Source organism: Thermobia domestica, chromosome 5, assembly GCF_964235325.1.
Source record: "Thermobia domestica chromosome 5, izTheDome1.hap1.1, whole genome shotgun sequence".
Classification (NCBI taxonomy): Eukaryota; Metazoa; Arthropoda; class Insecta; order Zygentoma; family Lepismatidae; genus Thermobia; species Thermobia domestica.
Window position 1 is genome coordinate 280,404,919 of NC_137458.1, and position 24,910 is coordinate 280,429,828.

Consider the following 24,910-nt stretch of genomic DNA (forward strand, 5'->3'; position numbering starts at 1 on the left):
GCTGCTCGCCGGGAAACAGAAAAACGCAAGGAGGATTTATCGTCAGGAGACGCTAGAGCAACCTCTTTTCTACTACAATGCATCAGTATGGCAGTTAAGAGGGAACGTTGCATCAGTTTTGAGAACGCTACCCTCTGATACGGAACTGGAGGAGATCTTTTTTCTGTAATCTCGGCGAAAGTTTGAATATGCTGTTGTAAAGCTTATCATAATCATGTATATTAGTAAATAATTATATTTCAATATTCTGTAAAATATTTAAAAAAAATAATTTGAAATTTTAATCTTTTTTTAACAGAGTAAAATTCTTTACTTTATGTTTCTATAATATATATACATATATATATATGATGTATTTTTTTAGACTCTGTTTTTAGATTTTCATTACACTAGTGTATTCGAAAAAATAATACTTCTTATAAATAGTAAACATTGGTTCCTGCTTATAAATAAAACTAGTAATTAGTGAGCCTACAATATCACGCACTGTCGCAGCTTCAACACCGGTCTCCTGATGGTAACTCATCCTCTAAAGATATCGTCCAAACTATTAAAGAACTTCCTCAACTTCTGAAGGATTCCCATATACAGTAGTACACACGCTACGCACCTACATGCCAAAGCTGAAAGCCGACCCAGATCTACTCAGCAAATTCACTATCCTTATGAATTTCTTCTCTGAACTACTACCGTAGAGTCATGAAACCTTTTCAGCACTCCAACACTTCAGCGCTTCATTGTTTATTTATTGTAGAAAACATTTTTCTTGTTTCATTTGTATTGTTCTGTATTTTTGTATTTTGCAATTTTATGTTGTAAACAACCAAAATCGATCAATGAATGAATCCTGTAACCTATCTAACAATATAAACAACTAATAAATAAATACTTATGACCCAAGAGAAGGTGTTACCTTCTGAGGCCCGTCCATCTTAAGATGGGAATGAAATTGAACTTGTAAAAAATTAAGTGACCGTCTCTTAATTCACTACACAGTAGTGCGTTAGAATTTGATATGTGGGATCCATGGTTCGACATTCGACATTCGACTCAATATTTTCGGGATTTGGATCGGCATTGTGAAGAACCTAGCAAACTAAAGTTTAAAAGACTAGAATCATTGGGATTCAAATTACCACTCATTCTTTCGTTGAGCTTGCGGGATCCGAATGTCATAACCCTTTGTAAACTCTAGCAACATGGAGATAGTTTTCTTATTCATAAAAATCTTCGTGATGAAAAGAGATAATTATTTTCATGGTGGGTTGGAAAAACTCACGTCTGTCCGCCCTTCAGTATATCTGTTACTCTTGAATTCCATTCCCGGCGGGAGCTCATGTGGTAAGGATTTCATGTTAATAAGTAGGTGCACATCTCATTTAGCCTCGCTGCTGAACGGGACGTTAAACTCAAAATCAACTCAACTCAACTCTTGAAGATAACTATTGAACGGAAGCGAGTTTTTGAATTTATTTTGCCATGAAAGGAAGAGATAAGAAATGATTTTTGGAAATACGTATCCTAATAGGAATATTTATTTATTTATTTATTTATTGCCAATCTCACGAATCCATCAAGTTACTAAGATGAAACTTGGTATATAAAGTTACATATTCGAAAAATACCGCATCTATTAATGGGAAAAGAATAGCTATTTCTGACACGAATATTTGGATTCAAGAGCAAAGGGAATGTGGAATGACGGAAACTTCATAATTAGGAACTGTATAACTTATACCGTTTACCAAACATTGTTAGGGTCATCAAACCTATTAAGCTCAGGTGGGCAGATCATGTAGCTAGAACAGAAGAAACTAGGGACGCTTTCAAAGTTTTAACTGGAAATCCAATCAGAAAACGACCATTGCAAAGGCCTAAGCGTAAATGGGGAAACAGTACTAGTAGATGGATTTCGCAGAAATAGGAATACAAAGTAGAAACTGGATCCAGTTGGCTAAGGACAGAAGTCAATGGAGAGTTTGTGTAACGCGGCATTGAACTTCCTGGTTCCATAGGCCATAGAATTAGTTAGTTAGAGCTAATCCAAGAAATTAAAATTTCTCACTAATTATTCAGAAAATGCCTAATGTGAATATTTGCTGTAAATTTAAACCTGTGAAATTCAGAACTTAAAACTCTTAACGTAATATAAGAGAATATGAGTTTTAGTGTTGCAGAAAGCTACCTTCCTCAGGGAAGAACGAAGTCAATTCCTATTATATTAAATCTTCTCACCAACGGCGCCGACTTTCCAAAATTTATGTGGGTGCACATCAATGGCGGGGATGTTATATGTTTTTAGGGAAGTTCGATATTTTCGATTGATTTCCTTTTAGTTAAAATCTTTTATGAACACTGTCATAAAACGCTGTGCTCGATTCTATTCACAATATAGTTCCATTTTTTATTGTGCGGTCTGCCTTTTGACTAGGTCAGGGACAGGCAAGGGAGGGAAGAGTATGTTTCTTGTTGCCCTTACACGAACACGTTTGAAACAATTATGTTTTATAGATTAGAAATTTTAACTTCCATTTCAATGTTTTAATTGCTTATTTTATTTATTTATTTATTTATTTATTTATTTATTTATTTTTCGTAACAGCAAGAAATATTTATTTTGATTCTATCAAACTAAAAATGTTGTGGGTGCGGCTCACGCACAAGATTATTTGTGCGGGTGCTGGTGCCCCGTAGTTGTTGCGCATTCTTCTCACAATTTAATCAGAAAATTCCCAAGTGTGAAGACTGACATAAGTTAGATATACAAAATTCGGTATTTGAGTTGAGTTGAGTTTAACGTCCGTTCAGCTGCGAGGCTATGTGAGACGTGGACCTACAGATTAACATGAGCTCCCGCCGGGAATCGAACCGTTTAGCCACAAAGGAACTCAATTCAGTATTTGATTTTTAATTTTAAAAACATAACACAATGCATGTTTCAACGTTTTTCAAAGCCGGGCAGGGTAGAAATTTAAATAATTTAAAATTTCCCTGTATTTATTCAGAAAATAACCAATGTAAGAACTTGCTTACGTTGGTGGCGTGAAATTCAGTATTTAAATTCTTAGTTAAAATAAAGGGAATAAGTATTTCGTTCAGTTTTCAAAAATTCCAGTTTGTACAAGGAGTAAGGGATCACTTCCTATAGTATTCAAAATTTTCTATTCTATAATCAAAAACTTCTGAATGTGAAAATTCAGAACCTGAACTACAAAACATCGCAGTCCACTTTTTCGTATTGTTCGTCCTTTTATTTATCAACATCTATACCTGGGTAGTATTATTAGTAATGTTATGAAATGTGAACGTGAAATAAAAGCAAGGATATGAATAGCGAAAGAAGCCTTTAGGAGGAAGAAAAGACTGATTTGTGGGACCTTGAATAAAGAGTTGAGAAAAAGACTCATCCTTCGTGTGGAGTATTGTGCTATACGAGCTCGTATGGATCAGAAATATGGACATTACGCAAAAATGTTGAAAAACTTCAGAAGCTTTCTAAATGTGGGTGTGGAGAAGAATGGAAAGAATTCGCTGAGTCGACTGGAAAACGAATCAGAGGGTATTAGAAATAATGGGGAACAAACGAACAATTTTAGATATTATTAAGCAGAGGAAGATAAACTGGTTGGGACATTGGCTAAGAAGGAACTGTAGAATATCATGAGGGACGTGCTAGATAGTATGGTGGAAGGAAAGAGACGGAGAGAGCGAAGAAGACTACGATTAATGGACAGTATCAAAACAAAAAAAAATCGTACGTCAAGACGAAGAGGTTAGCGGAAGACCGTGGAGCATGGAAGCTTCTCAGTGCAGCAAAAGACCTGCCAATAATAGCAGAATACCTATGGTGATGATGTTTCAAAGCCTATTTACATGTCTAATTTTATATCCTAAGTCCAACTCAAAACATTTTTAAAAAATGTGAATAAAACAAAATTGCCAGGTATACGCTTCTTTTCTTTCTCCTAAAAAGAAAATAATCCCGTGAACTTGGAATGTTTTGCAATTCAGATCTTCATTTATTAAGTTGGAGATGTGAGATTCAATTATACATACTCTTCGCTGAAAACGAAAAAGCACGTGTTACAGCGTTTTTAAATATACTTCTTGTAGAAAGAAGAAAAGAGGACCATTTCGTAAAGTTCAAACTTCTGGTTGTGTTCATTAAATTTTGTTTTAAAACGGGCAATTCTCTTTGAAATTTGCATGAAGTGGTACATATGGTTTATACAAGATTCAGATCTCACTTTAAATTTCAGGTCTCATCGTATAGTACACAGTAGTTGTTTTAAAACATTTCAAAATAACTAGCCTATCACTTCAGCGTGATATTTCAACATCAATAAGGGTATCGCCAAGTTCCTAGCGACAATAAAAGCGATAGATGGCAGCACTGCTACTCTTTAAATGTTATCGGGGTCCACGGTAGCTTAATGGTAGAGTGTTCACCTTTTGTGCGCAGAATCCACGGGTCGATCCCAGCCCGCACCAAGTGAACTTTGTGGTGGTCAAACAAAGTGTGCGTGGGATTTCTCGGGATTTTCCCGTTTCTTCCAACTTTCTTCATTCCGCCATTTCACTCATTTTCCATCATCACCGCCTCATAACGTGGGACGTAAAAGTTAACGATTTCATTTTTTTCTTTAAATGCTATCGGAAAATTCATATGGTTACAAAAGTACTTTCGTCAAGGGTAAGATTTTTACTTTAGTCATTTCATTCAATGAATCGATTCTTAAGAAACTGGTTCCTTGGAACAGTTCCTTAAGTGTTCCAAAGAAACAGTTCCTCAGGAATCGATTCTGGTGCAAATGGTTCCGGCCACTAATTACACTGCTCGACAAAATGAAACTTTTTGAAAGCTGTTTTTGATTTGACATCTGATTTTATATAATTTGAAGTTGTAATTTTGAAAATGCAATTAGTTTTTCCACATCAGGTCGTTTTTTCACAAATAGGAAAACATGATTGCGTAAATTGTGCTATTTACACAGCAACGCTGCTAATATAGAGTAATATTATGACTAGGAATGCAATGGATGAACCCGATTGCAATGAAATGAGCTGAGCGAGCTTAAACTACGTAATCATTCCTGGCCATTATGCAATAATAAATGCCATTTTTAATTGTTGACAAAAAAATCGCGTGAAAACTTTTCCCCCATGTTAAGTCTATGCAAGCGTTTTTCGGTGATTATTCCTCGATGGTACATCGCATTTTTGATTTCGACCTATGTTGTCACTCAGCACGACATACTCTATCAGCGTGCTAAGTTTGGTTGAGATCGGCCAAACGGTCTAGGAGGAAGCGTTTTTCGGTCATTATTCCTCGATGGTACATCGGATTTTTGATTTCGACCTACGTTGTCACTCAGCACGACATACTCTATCAGCGTGCTAAGTTTGGTTGAGATCGGCCAAACGGTCTAGGAGGAAGCGTTTTTCGGTGATTATTCCTCGATGGTACATCGGATTTTTTATTTCGACCTATGTTGTCTCTCAGCACGACATACTCTATCAGCGTGCTAAGTTTGGTTGAGATCGGCCAAACGGTCTAGGAGGAAGCGTTTTTCGGTGATTATTCCTCGATGGTACATCGGATTTTTTATTTCGACCTATGTTGTCTCTCAGCACGACATACTCTATCAGCGTGCTAAGTTTGGTTGAGATCGGCCAAACGGTCTAGGAGGAAGCGTTTTTCGGTGATTATTCCTCGATGGTACATCGGATTTTTTATTTCGACCTATGTTGTCTCTCAGCACGACATACTCTATCAGCGTGCTAAGTTTGGTTGAGATCGGTCAAACGGTCTAGGAGGAAGCGTTTTTCGGTGATTATTCCTCGATGGTACATCGGATTTTTTATTTCGACCTATGTTGTCTCTCAGCACGACATACTCTATCAGCGTGCTAAGTTTGGTTGAGATCGGCCAAACGGTCTAGGAGGAAGCGTTTTTCGGTGATTATTCCTCGATGGTACATCGGATTTTTTATTTCGACCTATGTTGTCTCTCAGCACGACATACTCTATCAGCGTGCTAAGTTTGGTTGAGATCGGCCAAACGGTCTAGGAGGAAGCGTTTTTCGGTGATTATTCCTCGATGGTACATCGGATTTTTTATTTCGACCTATGTTGTCTCTCAGCACGACATACTCTATCAGCGTGCTAAGTTTGGTTGAGATCGGCCAAACGGTCTAGGAGGAAGCGTTTTTCGGTGATTATTCCTCGATGGTACATCGGATTTTTTATTTCGACCTATGTTGTCTCTCAGCACGACATACTCTATCAGCGTGCTAAGTTTGGTTGAGATCGGCCAAACGGTCTAGGAGGAGTTCGCGGACAACCAAACGGCTAACCCGAGTATAAGAGCTTCGCTTCGCTCAGCTCAACTATACATTTCTAACAAAGGAACATTATTTTGTTTAATAACTACTCTGAACATCGATATTCTAAATTATTAAGGTCATTGATGAACAAGTTACCTCATTTTTGTCTCTGTCTTTTCACTTGGAAACTCCTAAAACTAGACTTCCTTTAGTGAGTAGTTCGTGAATCTTCACGTACCAACGTCCAACAATAATTCTCCATCATTTTGTACTCCAACGGCTCTGATAGCGGCATTCAATTCCTTTGATGTCCTCATGAAATCTTTCACCATATTCTTCACGTAAATCAACCAAGTTAGAAGGAAATCTGTCTAAATGTTAATACAGAAAATGAATCTCAAGACTCATTTTGCACCCTAATGTTTTAAACTTCTGGAGCATATTAGACACAATGTACTTGTAATTTTCGTGTTTGTTGTTCCCGAGGAAATTATGATACACGTCCCTGAATACACTCCATGCTTACTTTTCAACACTTATTATACAATGTTCAAAGTCTGACGAGGGAACCTATCCAAGTGTAACTCTGACTTCGAGTCGAAACTATGGCCATTGGATACTTTGTCCCTAAAGAACATAACACGAAAAGGGATACATCCTCGATCTCAACCGTTGAGGAGATATAGAAACACATATTGTTGTATATAAATGGCTTTTTCGAGAACCGTTTCATATCAGGTGGGCTCTCTCCGATAATACTATCCAAAGACTGTATGAAACCTTTCTGCTCGAAGCAGGTACGCACCCAGAATTTTTTGTTGGGATAGGTCCAAGCTTTGCGGGGCGTGTAATATTACAAGCCACCAAGGACGCCCATTTTGTGGTTTCCAAGGGGGCAAGTATAAGCGACATTTCAAATATAGTTTCAAATTTTGCTGTAACTAATGTAAAAATTCTATTGGGTTTTCAATATTACGAAGTACGATTTCCTCTAGGGGGCGAGCGCCTCACCTTGCCCCCCCCCTGATAGGCGCCCTTACAAGACACTACCTATACATTATTCTGCACCCGAAAAGACGATAATTGATTGTAAAATACTTCCACTTATATTTTTAGAAAGAAAATGATAGAATTCGATTGTTTTTTATAAAAGAAAGAAGGCAGATGAAATGTAAGTCAAATATTCATCTTACATCAACTATTTCTCTGTTAAAAAAGTATAGTTTTATTGAGAAACTGTACAAATATAAATGTTGAGTTATTAAGTTTTTTTTTTTTTTTTGAGGGGTGTCCGGACCTGGTGGACACCTCATGAAGGTACGCCCCTGACTCGAGGGAACAATATTGTTTCCGAAGCCTACTAGATATAAACTTGTATGTTCGCCGCAGAATATCGAAGCATAAAACTTGCAGTACAATGGAATAAATTTCGGCAAACTTGGCAAGAAAAGCAGCAGTGCAACTGGAAATATCCAGACTCTCTATTCAACGGATTCTGAAAACTAACCTCTAAATGAAATGTTTTATTTATCATGTGATAAAACAGGTGGCTCTAGGGGAAAGCCACGTCGGTTAAGGTGGATCACTACCTGGAAGTCAGTACATATTTTAGCTTATTTCCTTAACTACTGTGCAATGGAACGTCACATATTATAAATATTGTACTATAAGATAAAGTTATGTTTGAGCTACAATATAGGACAGTGATTTATTTGATTGTGTCTTCTGATATCGAAAAAGGTAACAAATAAAAGAAAATATTAGATTCGTTTCACAATGAGCACACAAGATGGCGTTTGCTGTTAGATCTTACTAGAAGTGCTCATTTTTATGAAATGTTTATTTGTAAAGCATTTTAAAGTAACAATCTTATTATGAAATAGATATATTGTTTGACCGTTTCTCGTGTTATGTTTCACATTTTATTTAAATATTAATTTACATTTAAGGAAATAGATTTTGAGAACAGCATTTAGCATAGCACCGAGAACACCTGGTGATCCACCTTAAAAAAATGCTACAAGCAAAGGAGAGGAAATTTACCTAACTTATGAATTCTTACTTATACGTATACAAGAAGTAGGTCGTAGAATTGTTTATAAGCCGCCACTGCTTGTTAATTGCAATCGTATATATAATCGTGCAAACTTTGATTATTCATTCACATAGAGGCAACAGTGGCTCAGTGGTAGAGCGCTTATCTCTGGTCCCTAGTTCGATCCCCGGCCAATTAAGCTAGTGGTGGACAACATCATGTCGGCTGTTTTCTCGAGGTACTCCCGTTTCCTCCCACATTCTCATTTTACCGATTTTTCCATCATCATTCACTTGCCAGGTGGATCACTAGGTGTTCTCGGTGCTATGTTAAACACTTCTTGAATAGTGCGGCGTTGCCAGGAAGTGTCGAGTGCCACTACTGGTGCCAGATAATAAAGGATGTAATCATGGAATTCTGCTTGAATACTTTCTGGAGAAATTAGTTTTCGATCCTTTCTGCAATTCACAGCTAAGTTCCGCTTCTCGAATAGCAAAGCTAGAACCCAGGAATTAAACGTACAAATTTGGCAACAACGCACTATGGCGTTCAGCGCAACTTTCTTCTCAAAATCTATTTCCTTAAATGTAAATTAATATTTAAATAAAATGTGAAACATAACACGAAAAACGGTCAAATAATATATCTATTTCGTAATAAGATCGTTACTTTTAACGCACTTCAAACATTCAAATAAACATTTCATAAAATTAAGCACTTCTAGTAAGATCTAACAGCAAGTGCCATCTTGTGAGCTCATTGTAAAACGAATCAAATATTTTCCTTTATTTGTTACCTTTTTCGATATTAGAAGACACAGTCAAATGAATCAGTGTCTTGTGTTGTAGCTGAAACATAACTTTATCTTATAGTACAATATTTATAATATTTAACGTTTCATTGCGCAGTAGTTAAGGGATTGAGCTAAAATATATATTGACTTCCGGATGGTGATTCACCTTCATCATTTGTCTCCCTTAGCCTATAGGGCATATTCGTGGGACGTTAAGTTGAAATAATTTCGTTCATTCAATGATAAATGGCTAACACACCACACGTAACACTTAAATTTAAGAGGCGTTGTAGGCACTCATCAACAAGTAGTACCATCTTCATTTTCCCCAAAACGAAAGTGTTGGGAGTTGAAACTAGTAGAAAGTACTACAGAATAATTGTACTGGGCGCAAAGTGCCACAGAAGGTTCCACATACTCTTATTTTGAGTATTTAAAATAGTTGTCATGTATGATTCTGTACAAACAAAATATATCAGAAAAACGTGAGAGATTTTGATTGGGAGAACACACTGTTTTTCGTCCATAAAACCAAACTGATATGGTCAATCGTATTGGGGTTTCAAAATTTGGATTCTGTGTAACTAAATACATCGAATTCATAATCTGGGGTCCGGTGCAGAGAACTTTTATTTGCGTGTTTGTGTGTGTTTGTGTGTGTGTGTGTGTGTGTGTGTGTGTGTGTGTGTGTGTGTGTGTTATCAATAAAAAAAATACCTGAAACTTTTGTTTACAGAAAACGGTTGACTGCTATAGGTCTTTTTTCAGCTCACAAATTGTAAATTAACGTCCCAAGGAAAAAAGACGGCCATAACAATGGAGAGAGTTCTCACTTCCACAACAAGCAGATTAGCGTAGCAATTTAGGATCAGCAACTTAAGCTTTTTAAACTTGAATCTCGTTGCTTACCTGAGGAGGTGGCCATCTCGACGTCTGGATGTCTGCCACGGTGAGTCTTCATATCTGTACGCTTTCCGAATTAAGGGTGCGCAGGAGCAGCTTAGCTTGTTCCCCATGACAGGTTCACGTCACCAGTTCATGTTCAGCTACAAAGGAAAAAAAGAGAAAGAAGATGACATTAATAAAATCTTAAGACATCTGCACAGAATAGAAATAGACTTTTTTTTCTTTTTAAACCTAGAAATACAAAAAGAGAAATTACGAGCGAGTAGATGAAAGTACAGTAGTAGAATAAAACTCCGAGAAAAAGCACGGACATGTGTTGTCCATCACTAATGTTGCAAGGTTTCCTTGTATCGAATCAAGAAATTTTTCTCGTCTAATTTTCTAAATTTATGTCCTGTTTTTTTTTCTTAAGTTAATTTACAGAGTGACCACAAAGTTCCATTATCCTCGTTTGTATTATATACAGTGTGTCCCAGAAGTAGTGACTCCTTTAGTAGTGTTAGAGGCGAGTTGGGCGAGTTGTTAAGTTGTTATTAGTCCGTGGTGTTCTTGTTGCAGAAGAGGAATGATTTTGACATATTGTGGTGGCAGTAATACGGTGCAGTGCTCCATCACACTTTGCCCGAATTGTCCATGACGTTTTGAACAACGCCTTCCCTGGGGCTATGGATTGGTTGTCAGGGAACAGTGGAGTGGCCACCACGGTCACCAAACCTTTCCCTTTCCAACTTCTCCCTATAGGGACAGTTGAAGGACAAGATATATCAAGACCCATAAACAGTGTTGTGGAATTGACGGCGAGAATCACCGAGGAATTCAACAACATTCCCGTTCAGATGTGCCGAGATACGTGCAGAAATAAGCATCTCCAGATGCAGGCATGCATCGATGTTAATGGTCGCCAGGTGGAGCTTCAAATGGAAAATAGGGATTAGATACTGTATAGCACTTGAGTTTTACATTACGATAAAGTTTTACACTAGTAAAGTCTCGTATTCTTTTGTACCTACAATTTTGTTTCATGTTATTTTTGTTTATAATAAAAATGTACTGATCACTCATAGGTGTCACTACTTCTGGTACACCCTGTACCGTGGATGCTAATGAATTGCTGTTTCTTATTGCTGCAGGAGGTGCTGATATACATCTAAATCATGACTAATGAGTCCACTTATACCATGGAGGAACGGATAGTTCCAGCAGGATGGAGAACCAGACCATTATGCTATTGCCTTTAGAAAATATCTCAATGATGTATTTCCTGATAAATGGATTGGACGTGGTTCTGTCCTTTTTCCTACACCATTGGAGCGGCCACCGCGAAATCCTGATTGTCTTGCGACAATCAACGGCGCCAATTTTCCAAAATTTATGTGGGTGTATATCAATGGTGGGACATATTTTTTTTTTAGGAAAGTCTCGATAATTGATTATTTTTAGTTAAAAACTTCTATGAACACTATCATAAAGAGTTGCTCGGTGATAAAGTACAGTACTATAAGAATAAGTTGGGGCTGCCCTAGCACAGTCGGTAACACGGCCGACTTAAACACAAGAGAAACGGGTTCAAATCTGGATCCAAACTAAAAATCTTGTGGGTGCCGTGGCCCCGGAGCATCCTCGTAGTCGGCGCGCATGGCGACAATACATTATGGGGGCTCATTAAACAGAAGTTTGCCCCCACACTTTACAAGACAGTTGACGAACTTAAGAAGGATCTATGAATATGTGGACACCCGGTAGCGGGTAACGGAACTTTCTGATCATTCTGCGTCACAAGAGGTTCACGAAGAAGGATATAATAATATTCAAATCATATTTATTATTGACGTATATTATCTAATGACTTGCGTATATTTAAAGGTTGACAAATGCTGTGGATTGTGCTCGTAGAATCAGTTTATCAACGTATAGTTTTTATACTATCAGTCACGTAACTCTAAAACCGTGTATAAGATCTATGAATTGAGTGACCTAGTGTTGTTCACAAGACTTGTTAAATGTCTCGATTTTCGTCTCAAAAATAAGATGAAAATTGACATATTTCCAGTCTTCATTTCGAATTTGAAAACGTACTTCTTGTCTCGCCGGAAACACTATCTATCAGAAACACATATATCTTGAGATCAAACTAGAGAGTTTTCCTATTAGAGCTACAGTTTATTAGGTAGTCCAAAACTATTGATTCTTTTGCACACGAGATGGAGTTAATGTCCCAAATTTCAGGGTATTTGAGTCGCAGAGGGTTAGGTCTAATGTCATTTGACAGTTGGCGCAAATCTGTCTTCAACATTGGGGGGGGAGGACGGGTAAGACAGTTTCCATATATATATTTTTAAAGCGATGTTCAAAATATTTATGAAGTTGACAAACAATGCTATGGAGGATTAGGGGAGCAGAGTTGTTTCCAACAATGGGAGGCAGGCAAATTTGAGGCTTATTCTGGGGGGGGGGCATCAATTTCATCTTACTTTCCTTTATGGCAATCGGCCACAAATCGTCACATTTGTCCCCCACCACACATTTCAAATCATATTATTGGGAGGACCAGTTCCAAGATTGGAGGGGGACATATCTCCTCATCCCCCCAGAATTTGCACTAGTGTGTGCAGCAAAAAGCGGTAGAGTTCTTATAGTCAGGTGCAGTGGCGTATTTAGGGGGGGCTTCCGGGCTTAAGCCCTCACGAAATCTTACTTAATATAGTAAAATATATGAAATATCTTGCAGAATTTTCACATTTTCAGGCAAAGCCCCCCCCCCCCCGAAAATTATCAAAGCCCCTCCCGAAACAAAATTGTAAATATGCCACTGGTCACGTGTAAAGTAATGCGCCGTGAAGGCAAGTGAACTTTCCGCAAAACTGCACCATATTTTACAGTTTTATTCCGATAAAGGCGGAAATGCTCTGCATTTTTTTTAAATATGCTATTTATGGGCAAGGTACACTATCAACAGTAACCACTAAAAGGTGATTGAGTCATTTCCGTTCTGGAAATTTCAATGTCCAATATGTTCCTCGCTATGGGTGATCAATCATAGCAGAAGTAGATGATATTCTGGCCAAAATATAGCACGATTGGCAGTGTAAGCAGCCATAACATTGCCAACCAAGCTCCTAATCATTTATCACCAAACAGTGCTAAACGACTTGGAGAAACCTGGCTACCAAAAGAAGCTCGATGTTCGGGTGTCATAAATGATCTGACTGAAAAACATTTACTCGATCGAATTTCTGTCAGCGAATTTCTACTGGAATATAAGGAACTCGAGCCAATTCTAAAAAGTTGATCACGGAGAGAGAAAAAGTGGATATCTGCAGTAACAATATGCGAAAAATATTGTGATCGAAGAGAGTGGAAGATTTACAGTCTGCAGCAAAACCCACACTGATCCCTAGAAAAGTTATCGTGTGAGTTTGGTGGGATTGGAAGAGCATCATGCATCACGAGCTGGCAGAACGATAGACTCGAATCTGTACTGTCTACAATTAACGCGAGAGCACGTAGCAAGTCAAAAGAAACAGCCGGTACGCTAACAATGTCAAACCGTAGACATCTTTAACGACCTGTCAGAAGTTGAAAACGATGCTGGGAGGTTTTAATGCTCCACCATGAAGTCCGGATCCAGCACTTTCAGACTTTATTTCAGTCTCTGCAGAACTCCTTGAATGGTGTTATGTTAATTTCAAAAAGAAGCCTGTGAACTCCATGACTCCATGCGGCACGACGTTTCCCACCATAAGCCACCAGGAGTTACATCATTGTCCTGTAACAGGACCCCTTTTCGATTCAGAAGTGCTGGCTCCAGAGTTTTGAGTTTTTCTTGAACACGGCTCAACTGCTGTCAGTGCATAGTTGCATTGATACTCTAACCAGCTGGTAGAAGTTCCCGATGCACGTTGCAGCGAGTAGTCCACCAAACACACAGAAGGACCTTCTTCTGGTGCAGCACTGGTTTCAGCTGTTTTGGAACCGTTTCGTGGGGTGCTAACCAATGATGACGGCGACGTGGAACTTCGTACAGGACTCACTTCTCATCACATGTTAACACCCTATCCAGAAATGGCTCCTTCTTCAGACGAGACATCAAAGAAACATAGGTGACTTCTCGCGTTGCCTTCTGGCCCGAATCAAATCATGTGGAACTCATCGACCCAACTTGTAGTGCTTCCCAAATTGATGAAGGTGCTGCCGAATTGTTTCTCCACTCACAATGAATTGTAGTCCCAGTTCCTCACATGTATGGCCACTGTTCACCTCAATTGCTACCTGAAGCAAGGGCGCCGATCCTGGGGAGGCCTAGGAGGCCCGGGCCCCCCAAAATTCATATGGGCCCTTGCATTGTATTTATAATTATACAATATTTGGCATAATTTGAATGCAATTTGTGTTAAAATCCTCAGATATATGCCTTCTGCATCTGAATTCTCCCCCCCCCTTTCCAAATTTATAGAGAAATCGGCGCCCTTGGCCTGAAGATCTTTATTTCGAACATGTGTTGGTCTTCCGGCATGTGGTGCGTCTTCGAGTGTTTCGTCGCCGTCTTTAAACTTGTTAAACCACCGCTGCGCTGTCCGTGTAGTCACGAAACCCTGACCAAAGGCCTGACATATCTTCCGCCCCGCTGAAGCGGCGTTTGGCCCCAGTTTCAACTCGTACAGCACACACACTCTTATGATGCTCTGTGGAGGTTCCATGTTCACTCTGTTCTTACTCAAGTTCACGGTGTAACTGAATAGCCACAACGAAGAAGTATGTTAGCTATACCCACACCAACAACTGACCTTCGCCTTATCTCCATTCGCAATCAGTTCACTGTGTGAGGGCCAATTGAACACAGCCCTCCACAAAAAGCGACAGATCTTTCTTGGGTACTTTTATAGTTGGGCAAACTAAAATAAAGTTGAGTATAAACTTTATGGCTTATTATGACTTTTAATTGGGCACAATTTTAACCAAGGCGTATAGTGATCCGAGGGCTTGGGGAAGTTATTAGTACTACTAATAATAATTACTAATACCGTTTCAGCAACTTGTCTTTGCCTTCATCAAACCCATTAAGAAACAATAACTGAAGGACAACTTAAATATGCTTTTAAATGAAAGTGAAACATTTTCGGATTAACTTCCCACGATTATGCCCTTCAGGCTAAGGGAGACAGATGACTAAAGCAACTGAATGATGATGTAAGAATTGTTGGAATGAAAATGTGGGAGGAAACGGGATTACCCCCGAGAAAACCCATGGATACAATGTTGTACACCACAAACTTACTTGACCGGGAACGAAGCAGGGACCTCACGCATCAAGGGTTAGGCGCTCAACCACTGAACCACATTTCCTTCCGTAGTTTTAATGTAAACACCTATAACCCATAACCTGATTTCTTCTTTTCTTTTCACACACACACAAAAACATTTTAATTAGGTAGAAAATTAACGATTTCCAGTTTCCCACGCTTCAAATATTTGCATACATCCGAAATGATTGGTTTTATCCAATATCCCTTATATCCACCTCACGACCGTTTCCCACTTTATTAATAAACTTTAAATTGAATTAAATCAAATAAAAAATATTTTGTTAAAGGTAGCAGATTGTAACGTTTAAATTAAAGGAGACGAATAATTAATGGAAGTGTGAGTGATTATAAAGAATTTATGGAATGAGAATGAGGGAGGAGACGGAAGGGCTCCAGGAAACGTACAGAACCTGATGCTGTCTACTAAAAATCATTTGGCCTGGGAACCAGCAAATTGAACCAGCAATAGCAAAAGTAAAAGCTCTTTTGTTTTTCTTTCCTTGCTTATGTTTTCTATTTCTTCTATCCCTGGGTTCGATTCCCGGTGGACACTCGGTCGAAAAAATGTAAAAGCTTTTTCAGGCTAGCCCTTCTGAGTGAGGTTTTTCTTAGGCTTTCTTCATTCACACCAGGCAAATGGCGGGATGGTACCTAACATATAGGTCCCAGGCCGCTTCTTTCCTTCCCCAATACTTTCTTCCTTTCGTTTCCTTGGATAGTGTGATCGCCAATGGACGTCATCCCTCATTCGTGACAAGCCAAAATAGGCCATAGACGCCGAAAGCCCAGACATCTAATTCCTAATCCTAATCAATTTATTCTAATATTTTACTCGAGCTCCTTCATGGCTAAGCGGTTAGCGTACGCGCCTTAGGTGTGGGAGACCCGGGTTCGATTCCCGGCGGGAGCTCATATGCTTCGGATTCCACATTAATCAGTAGGTCCACGTTTCATATAGCCTCGCTGCTGGACAGTACGTTAAACTCAAAATCAACTCAATACTTTAATCGAGTTCACTGATGGTTAGAGTATTAGTATAGGAGGTTTCCGCTGCGAAATAATCCAAAGAGCAGCCCCCAGGTTCGATTCTTGGTTCGAATCATGTAGTTAGAATCGATGTCACACTTAGTTCCAGGCAAACTTATCAAAGTAGTCTTTCATTTAAAATAAAATAAGCCTCCGGGCGGATTTTCTTTCACAGTGATATTCTGATTTTCTACAGTTGAAATAAATAGTGCTGTCTTGATTCTTCCTAATTTTAATATCTATCGGCTACAACGGAAGTTTGTAGTACTTGAATGCAGTTCAAAAGGCGCTTGTCTGCTAATATTATGCAGGAAAGAGAAAATAATATAATTCGTCCAGCAGTAACATCAGGTCCATTTCGTGCCATGTTAACTTTGTGGTGGACAAGTATCATGTGCGGGAGACTTCTCGGGATTCTTCCATTTCCTCCCACTTTCATTTCACAATTATTGTTCATCTTATCACCAATTTATTTAGTTTCGGTGCATAATTATGAAACGTTAAACTTTTAAAAAAATCATTAGTGAACACATACAACGGAAATTGATTTGTTTGTATTGATTTGAAACTGCGCGACGGGCAACAGTTCGGCAGTGATACATTTTTTCGCCTTTGTTTAGCCCCTTAAACATATAATTTTCTTTGTGTATAATTTTCTTTTATGCCATATGTATACATATGTATGTAATTGCATACACACCTATAGAACGAACGTGACAGAAGTGCAATATGTTGTTTATATATTGAAAATCATATACTTGGGGCTGCACGGGAGAGCAGTGTGTATGGAATTCCATACACAATGCAGTCAACGTGTTAAAAGCAGTAAAGAAAATGCAATTTAAAAGATGAGAGGGTATTTGTAATTATTCGCATTATGTAAATGAACGTTTTTATCAGACGTTCTCTATTTTTGAATCTCCTGTCTGTAGGTCCACGTTTGTATAGCCTCCGTGCTGAAAGGGACATTCGAACTTCAAACCTACCAACCATAACCAAGTAGTCTATTGGCTCTGGATCATAAGTCTCTATCGTAATTCCTTACATTTACTTTTTCTTCTTCCTTTATTCGTTGAAAACTTGCCACTTCTTCATAACATTTCTTTTTTTCTTTGTTTTTTTTTTTTTTTTTTACCTATTCAAATCCTTCCATTATTTCAAATTTATTTCATGTTCCGTTCCTCTTACATATAGAGCAAAATTCGAACCCACGACAATGGTTCAGAGGTAGAGATCTCGTCTTTAGTGCGGGGGGTAAGGGCACCGATTTCTCTATAAATTTGGGGGGGGCATTCAGATCCATTAAGCATATATGAGGATTTTAAAACAAATTGCATTCAAATTATGCCAAATATTGTAAATTTACAAATACAGTAAGGGGGCCCACGGTCCCTAATTTGTCCTCAGGTTATATGAGTTTCTGGTGGAAGTGGGACAACGTCGTGTCCCGTGGATTTTTCACGGAGTTCTCCCGTTTCCTCCCACTTTCTCATTCCATCAATTCCTTTCATAATCATTCCCTTTTCATTAGTCATTCATCTGCTTAAGTCTAATGTACATAATCGTGGGACGTTAGATTAAAGATCTTATTATTTTTATCTTCATTTCTAAAACTCGTGACAAAGAGGAGGTTCTACAGAGTACGCTTGCATTCTTCTGTCTTGATTCACTTTTTATTTGAATCTCATTGAGTAGAGGCTAAAAAGTACATGGAATGCTATAGTAAAAGAATGCTATGCATAAGCTTAATAACAACGTTTCCTTCAGAGAATTCTTAGAGCGGCTACACATTGACCAAAGATAAGACAATCAAGGAGAAAGAGGAGCAGAGAGAGAGAGAGAGAGAGAGAGAGAGAGAGAGAGAAAGAGAGGCCTGAGTGAATGAACTGTGTGATTCAATTACAACGTTGGAGAGGTCTTTATTTAGGTATTCCAGTGAATATTTGGTACGAAGCTTCGTTGAATTGATCACAGTGTTGTACCTCGTCTCGGTTATCGTGTTCTATGGTCAAGATAAGGCTAGCCTTAGACAGAAAGTCTCTGTTACGGAGTAGAAAAGTTAGAAATCGCGTGTTTTTTCTACTATAACATTGTATGTGTTTTACAATCTCAACGTTGAGGTTCAAATACAAAGTTCTTGTTCATATAAATATTTTACTAGTTGTAATCTTTCACGATAGGGATTATTTGTGTCACTGTTAGGAGATGACGGATAACAACAAATAATCTGCTATTTGACAGGATTTTTTAATATACAATACATAAATAAATAAACAACCTTTCCCGATGTTATTAGCTATTATTACAATCAGCTATTATTGTTATCAGCTATTATTGTCATCACCTATTATTGTTATCAACTATTATTGCTATCAGCTATTATTGTTATCAGCTATTGTTATCAGCTATTATTGCTATCAACTGTTATTGCTATCAGCTATTATTGTTATCAGTTATTATTGCTATCAGCTATTATTGCTATCAGCTATTGTTATCAGCTATTATTGTTATTAGCTATTATTGTTACCAGCTGTTATTGTTATCAACTATTATTGTTATCACCTATTACTGTTATCATCTATTATTGTTGTCATCTACTATTACTATAAGCTATTATCGTTATCAGCTATTTTTGTTATCAACTACTATTGTTATCAGCTATTAATGCTATCAACTATTATTGCTATCAGCTGTTATTGTTATCAACTATTATTGTTACCAGTTATTATTGATATCAACTATTATTGACAACGAATAACATAATTTGTATCGCCATAAAAGTTTGTTTTTCTCTGTTCTCTCGAAAACTAGGCATGAGAATTTATCCTCTAGTAAGCTTTTTTCGTTCAGCTCTACGCGATCTACCGATGTCTCATCTTTGAGCAATAATAAAAATAAGAGTGCTTTTCTTGTTCATAATTTTGGGCTCAATAGCATTAACCATATAGTGTAAGCTACCATAATGAAAAGTTAAAATTTCATCTTTCTTGGTTATCGTACGGCTTAAATGTTTGAATTTACGAAAAAGGTTTTTTCTCAAGTTTCCCAAAAACGACGCATGAGGATTTATACTCAAGTACATATTTCTGTTCAGCTCAATGAGATTTATCGAATATATATATATATATATATATATATATATATATATATATATATATATATATATATATATATATATATATATATATATATATATATATATATATATACATTCCCACGCACGTCTACAGTAAGTCTAAGATTGCTCTCAATTTCCCTTGATAGATTTAACATTAGAAATCTTCTCTGTGTATGGCTTTCCTAAGTTTAAGTTATGCTTGACGGGTGTTTCAATTTAAAGGAATTTTAAGGCTAGCCCTATATTATGTATTATAGTTAAGTCTGAAACAAGCTTGCAAATGAGGAAATAGCAAATTTGCTATAGCCTTAGTTAAGTCTGCAGCCATATAAATACAAACTTGCGCAAGCCTACAGACTTAGCCTTAATGGCTTGAGTAAAGCCATTAAAAGTTTAGAATGTTATTAGGAAATATATATATATTGGAAGTTTGGTTATTATTATTATTATTATTATTATTATTATTATTATTATTATTATTATTATTATTATTATTATTATTATTATTATACGCTTAAAATTGTATAATTCATAATTTAACTTCATACTTGGAGTTAAAGAAATGATAACAAGAAAGTTATTCCCGTGTCTTGTACCTTTTAATTAAATATTTTGCTCTACAAAAACGAAACTCATTCATATCCTTTTTGATTGATACGATTAGTGAATGAGTGTGGGAGAAGATACCCTGGCTATATATATACACACACACACAGCCACCAAGAAAGAGCATTGCCCCTTCTGTATATATTCTTTGAAGGCTGTATATACTAGATACGACATATTGATCTCACGCTCATAGCATCGCCCACCCAACCCCTACCACTTCCTGTTTTGGTTATGACGTCAACTAGGCTTCATACAGCAGCAAGCAAGAGTGTGTGTGTGACGAAAAAGCGAATCCTCCTTCCCCAATAACAGACCATGTTAAATTTTGCTCCCAGATACGGATATTAAAAAAAGAAAAGAGAGAGAGAGAAAAAAAACTGAAAAGATCGGTGATTTGTGGGATTTGGCGCTGAATACTATATACTGCAAACGACAAAAACATATGGTCGCTTTCTCTCTCTCTTATCGATCGTTCGAAGGTATTAAGAGAGAGAATGGACAAAATAATGGACCCATTCTTTTGTTCTTTTTCACTGATTTCTTTCGGAATGTTAGGGAGGGGGGGGGGGAAACAGCCTTTAACTCTCAACAGCCCAGAAACGTCAATCTCCTTTCTGGAATGGTCTTCATTGCTTTTAAAGATTAAAAATAGTATGTATCGTTTAATAAAAGTATGCAAAAAAAATCCTGTGTCAGTGAGGTTATGCAGCCAGAAAGAAACTTATGAATAGCTGGTTTCATAATGTCTTAGGCGTATATTCCCATTATTTATATCCGTATTTGTGTTAATTTCTATTTACTGTATTTATTTATTTTAAAGCTTGAATATTCACAACAAATTGACAATTATTATGTGTCCCAACTGTTGAATATTTACAAAACAAAACGTCATTTCGGTATCCGAACTGTTGAATTTTTTACACAACAAATCGTCATTTCGGTGTCAGAACTGTTGAATATTTAACACAACAAATCGTTAATTTCTCTATCGGAACTTTGGAATATTAAAAACAAATAGGCAATTGATTCTATGTTTAAAGTCCTGAAATTTTACAACAAATTGGCAATCTTGTATCCGAACTGTTAAATATTTACAACAAATTGTCATTTCGGTATCCGAACAGTTGAAAATACACAATAAATCGGCAAATCTGTGCCCAAACTGTTAAATATTTACAACAAATATTAATGAAACATTTTTACAACCTCTAGGGACCCCGTCTGGCGTTTTACTAAGCTAGATGCACAGCCCTCATTCTGTGACGGTCGTCTCAAAATTTGCGCATCACAACACAACTTAAATAATTCAATAACTAGTTATTATAACTAACAACAAACTATCGCAAACTACAATTCAAATTTTGCATTGTGTTGATGCAAACTACTACGGGATAAAGCCTCATATTACATTAATGTTTCACTTACGATGGTAGGACAACAGCAACACTAAATTAATTTCAGTTTCTTTGGAAATGGTATACTGTGCTCATTCTATGCTGGATTTCACAAAATCAAATCGAGGGGACAATATCTGACACAACTTAAAGAACTAAAAACATTTATAATATTTTTGGAGGTCCTAATTGTCGACATTTTATTGAAATGGGCCAGATTATACTTTTGTTTCATTTAAGAGGGTTTGTTTTTGTTGTTGTTGTTGTTGTTGTTGTTGTTGTTGTTGTTGTTGTTGTTGTTGTTGTTGTTGTTGTTGTTGTTGTTGTTTAATGTGCTGAACCCATTCTACCCTTCATTTATATATTCATGATCTTATCGTAGTAGACCTATATATGGAATATAAAAAGTTTTATCTTAAAGTATCTTTACCGGCCCTGGTCCAAATTGTTGAACATTTACAACAAATCAGTGTCCGAACTATCAAAACAAACAAACGCTTTTCCCAAAATTAAAATCTGGGCAAATAGTAACGGACTACACATGAGGTCCCGAGTTCGATTTCCGCTATGAGACTATCGAACATACTACATTAGTTCAAATTCAACTTTAAACTGTAGGTCTCATCCTATACTATAACCTGAAAGAGAACGTAAATACAAATCAACAGACAATGACCTACATAGTTCCAGAAAAAGCAAAAGTTCCCATTGATCTTATACTGTTGTAATCAGTGTTGCCAACAACCTCTGAAGAAAATATGCTAATGACCTTCAAAAATAAGCTTTTTTACGCAAGAAATGGCTAGATTTTGAACTGCTAACCTATAACCCATATTGTAGATTGTAAACCCTTTTGTGTGTGTGTGTGAGTAGAGTTATAAGTGAGTTATAGTAAAATTTGAAATGTTGAATTTTATTCGCTGAAGGCTAGCAAATAATATACATGACTTCAAATTGCAATAATATCCATCAACAACTCATCTGATTTGTGAAAGTCAACAGCCATATTATCATTTAATTGAAATAAGTGATCATCGATGACGTCGCAGCTGGTCGAGGCGCTGGAACTGGATGCACCATCGTTGGGTTGTGGATTTATTGTGTTTGTGTAGAATGCCATTCTCCCAATTTTCAGTAATACTTCTTTCGGCAGGTCATAGTCCTTACAAACATTTCTTATTTCTCCGTACACCCACATGAATCATCATGATTGCATTGAGTTTTCAAGCTAATTAGATATCCTTTTTTTTTTCATTTAATAAATAAAAACAATCTCAGTAGTTTGAAGAACCGAACAGTTCACTAAATTTCTATTAGAAAACTTTCATTCTTGTAATGAAATGAGAAAATTAAAATAATTAAAAAATAGCAACCAGGACCGTTACGGAAGCGACATTAAAATTCTTTCTGAGTCTATAACTAATGTTAAGTAGTTGTAAATCTGTGGGAGGGGAGAGAGAAGAAGAATGAGAAACAAATGTTTGTTGCGTAATAAAACACCCTGTATTTAGAGAAATCAATTAATACGATAATATATAATAACAAATAGGCTAATTTTTAAAAATTACTTAACTATTTTTAGAATTAATTTAACAGCTAATAAAAAATCCCAAAATGTCAAAAGAGTTTCATAAAATAAGCCATATTTAAGGCTACAAGCATTTCGTACATTTGTATGGCTAAATATCTCTCCAAAGAGGCTAGATTTAGCCAAAAATAGGCTAAATTGGCATCACTGGTTGTAATCGGAGACGGATTTTGAGTGAAGAATTACATACTCCATAAACCAAAGAAAACTGGGTTTTGTATCCCTACATCCAACACATATATGTACATAAACAAAATTTCTTCCAGAAGCTTACATGGATTTATCTTGTAGTTGTTACCGTAACTCATACGATATCCGAAGTTCCAATTTAGGCTCCGTAACAGGATGAGCCAACACCTGAACACAGTGAATTCAACCTATTTAATTATATATACTTATATACAGAAATTCACAAGATTTGCCTCCTCCAAGTACTATAAATCACTATATATAAATGTTCACAATAATGACAGCTATCTAAGTTAGGTATAATAAGAATCTTTACGTTGTCATTGAGGTATACAGGTTTTGTATATTTTATTTTAATTTCGTTTCCGGCAAATACTTATACTGTTTTTTAGGTAGATAATTTCTTTTGATACTCTATATTTTACAATATTTCCGATGATCAGTAGAAGTGATTCGTTATATAGTGTCCAAGAAAAATAAAATAACAGAACTTGGGCCTCGCAGTCGGTAGGTACACGTCTTTGCGAATACGCCACTTCTTTTTATTACTATACTGCAATTGATATTACTTGTACTTTCAGACAGCTCGCTGCGCGCACGTGGTGCTCAATGCTGTGTTGCCAGCTTTTGCGTCAGGTATTGAAACATAAAATTATTTATTGCAAGTAAATCTCAGTTTTATAAAATTAAATGACACAAAAGAGAACTAAAAAGAATGTTGTTAATAACCAGCAGGTCCACTACTCAAGTAGACTTTCGACTAGTACAATGTGCATTTGTTTATATTCAAATTGGCAACGTGCGGAAAGGGTGGAATATTTACCATTGCAGAGCGAGAGAAATGAGCCACTATAATTGGATGAACAGAAACAGTTCTTGCTATAGAAACAGTTCTTCTTGGCTGATTGTTATGGCCACGTGCAGGAGGGGAAAACAGAGGAAAGCAACTGTCACAAGGGACAAGTTGTATCAAATAGACTGTACTGATATAAAAAAATAGGAATGTCACGTGTACACCAATGAAGGTGTTTAGTTTGTAGTCTCAATTAGTGTTGAAACCAGAACCTCTTTCAGTTATAGAAGAGATATTACAGTATAGTGGAAATGCTTACTTGATTGAAGAAAACCGTTTTTCGTTATTATCAATTTTACTCCGTTGCGAACGAAACGCTAAAACCAGTAGTCAAGGACCTCTACCACTTCCGGTTTGAAAAGAGCAGATGGCGCCTACTTGTTAGAACGCTAAAACTACAACGATATGTTGTATCATTATCATTTTCTTGTATTAAGCTTGTAATGTTGTATCATTTTTTTGTAGTAAGGCCGTGTCTAACGTTTTGGGCTGAGATCATCAATCCCTATATAATAACATGGTGAACTTCTTTCCAAAGTATTACGAAAACTATTTGTCTTATGCAGTTCAAAATTTCTCCAGATGTTAACTTACCCCAACACTATATGTTCACTTTTTTATTTTTAAACTAGCTGTTATAGTTCATTAATATTACATTTTAAAAATAAATGTGACAACGCTGGATATAATATAAAAATAAACACAAATTCAGGTATTGGAGAATCACCAAGGTTTCTTTTCCTGCTCGTGAAGCTTCAGATGCAATCTCT

General features: G+C 36.8%; 1 protein-coding gene across 1 annotated transcript in view; it reads right to left on the reverse strand.

The window, feature by feature from the left end:
• The window catches only part of sif (guanine nucleotide exchange factor still life), a 1,225,751-nt gene that overhangs the window by 844,682 nt on the left and 356,159 nt on the right, over positions 1–24,910 (reverse strand). The window contains exon 2 of the mRNA XM_081760149.1: positions 10,064–10,200. Within this exon, the coding sequence (XP_081616275.1) occupies positions 10,064–10,170 (107 nt within the window). The 5' untranslated portion in view covers positions 10,171–10,200. The remainder of the gene's footprint in view (positions 1–10,063; positions 10,201–24,910) is intronic.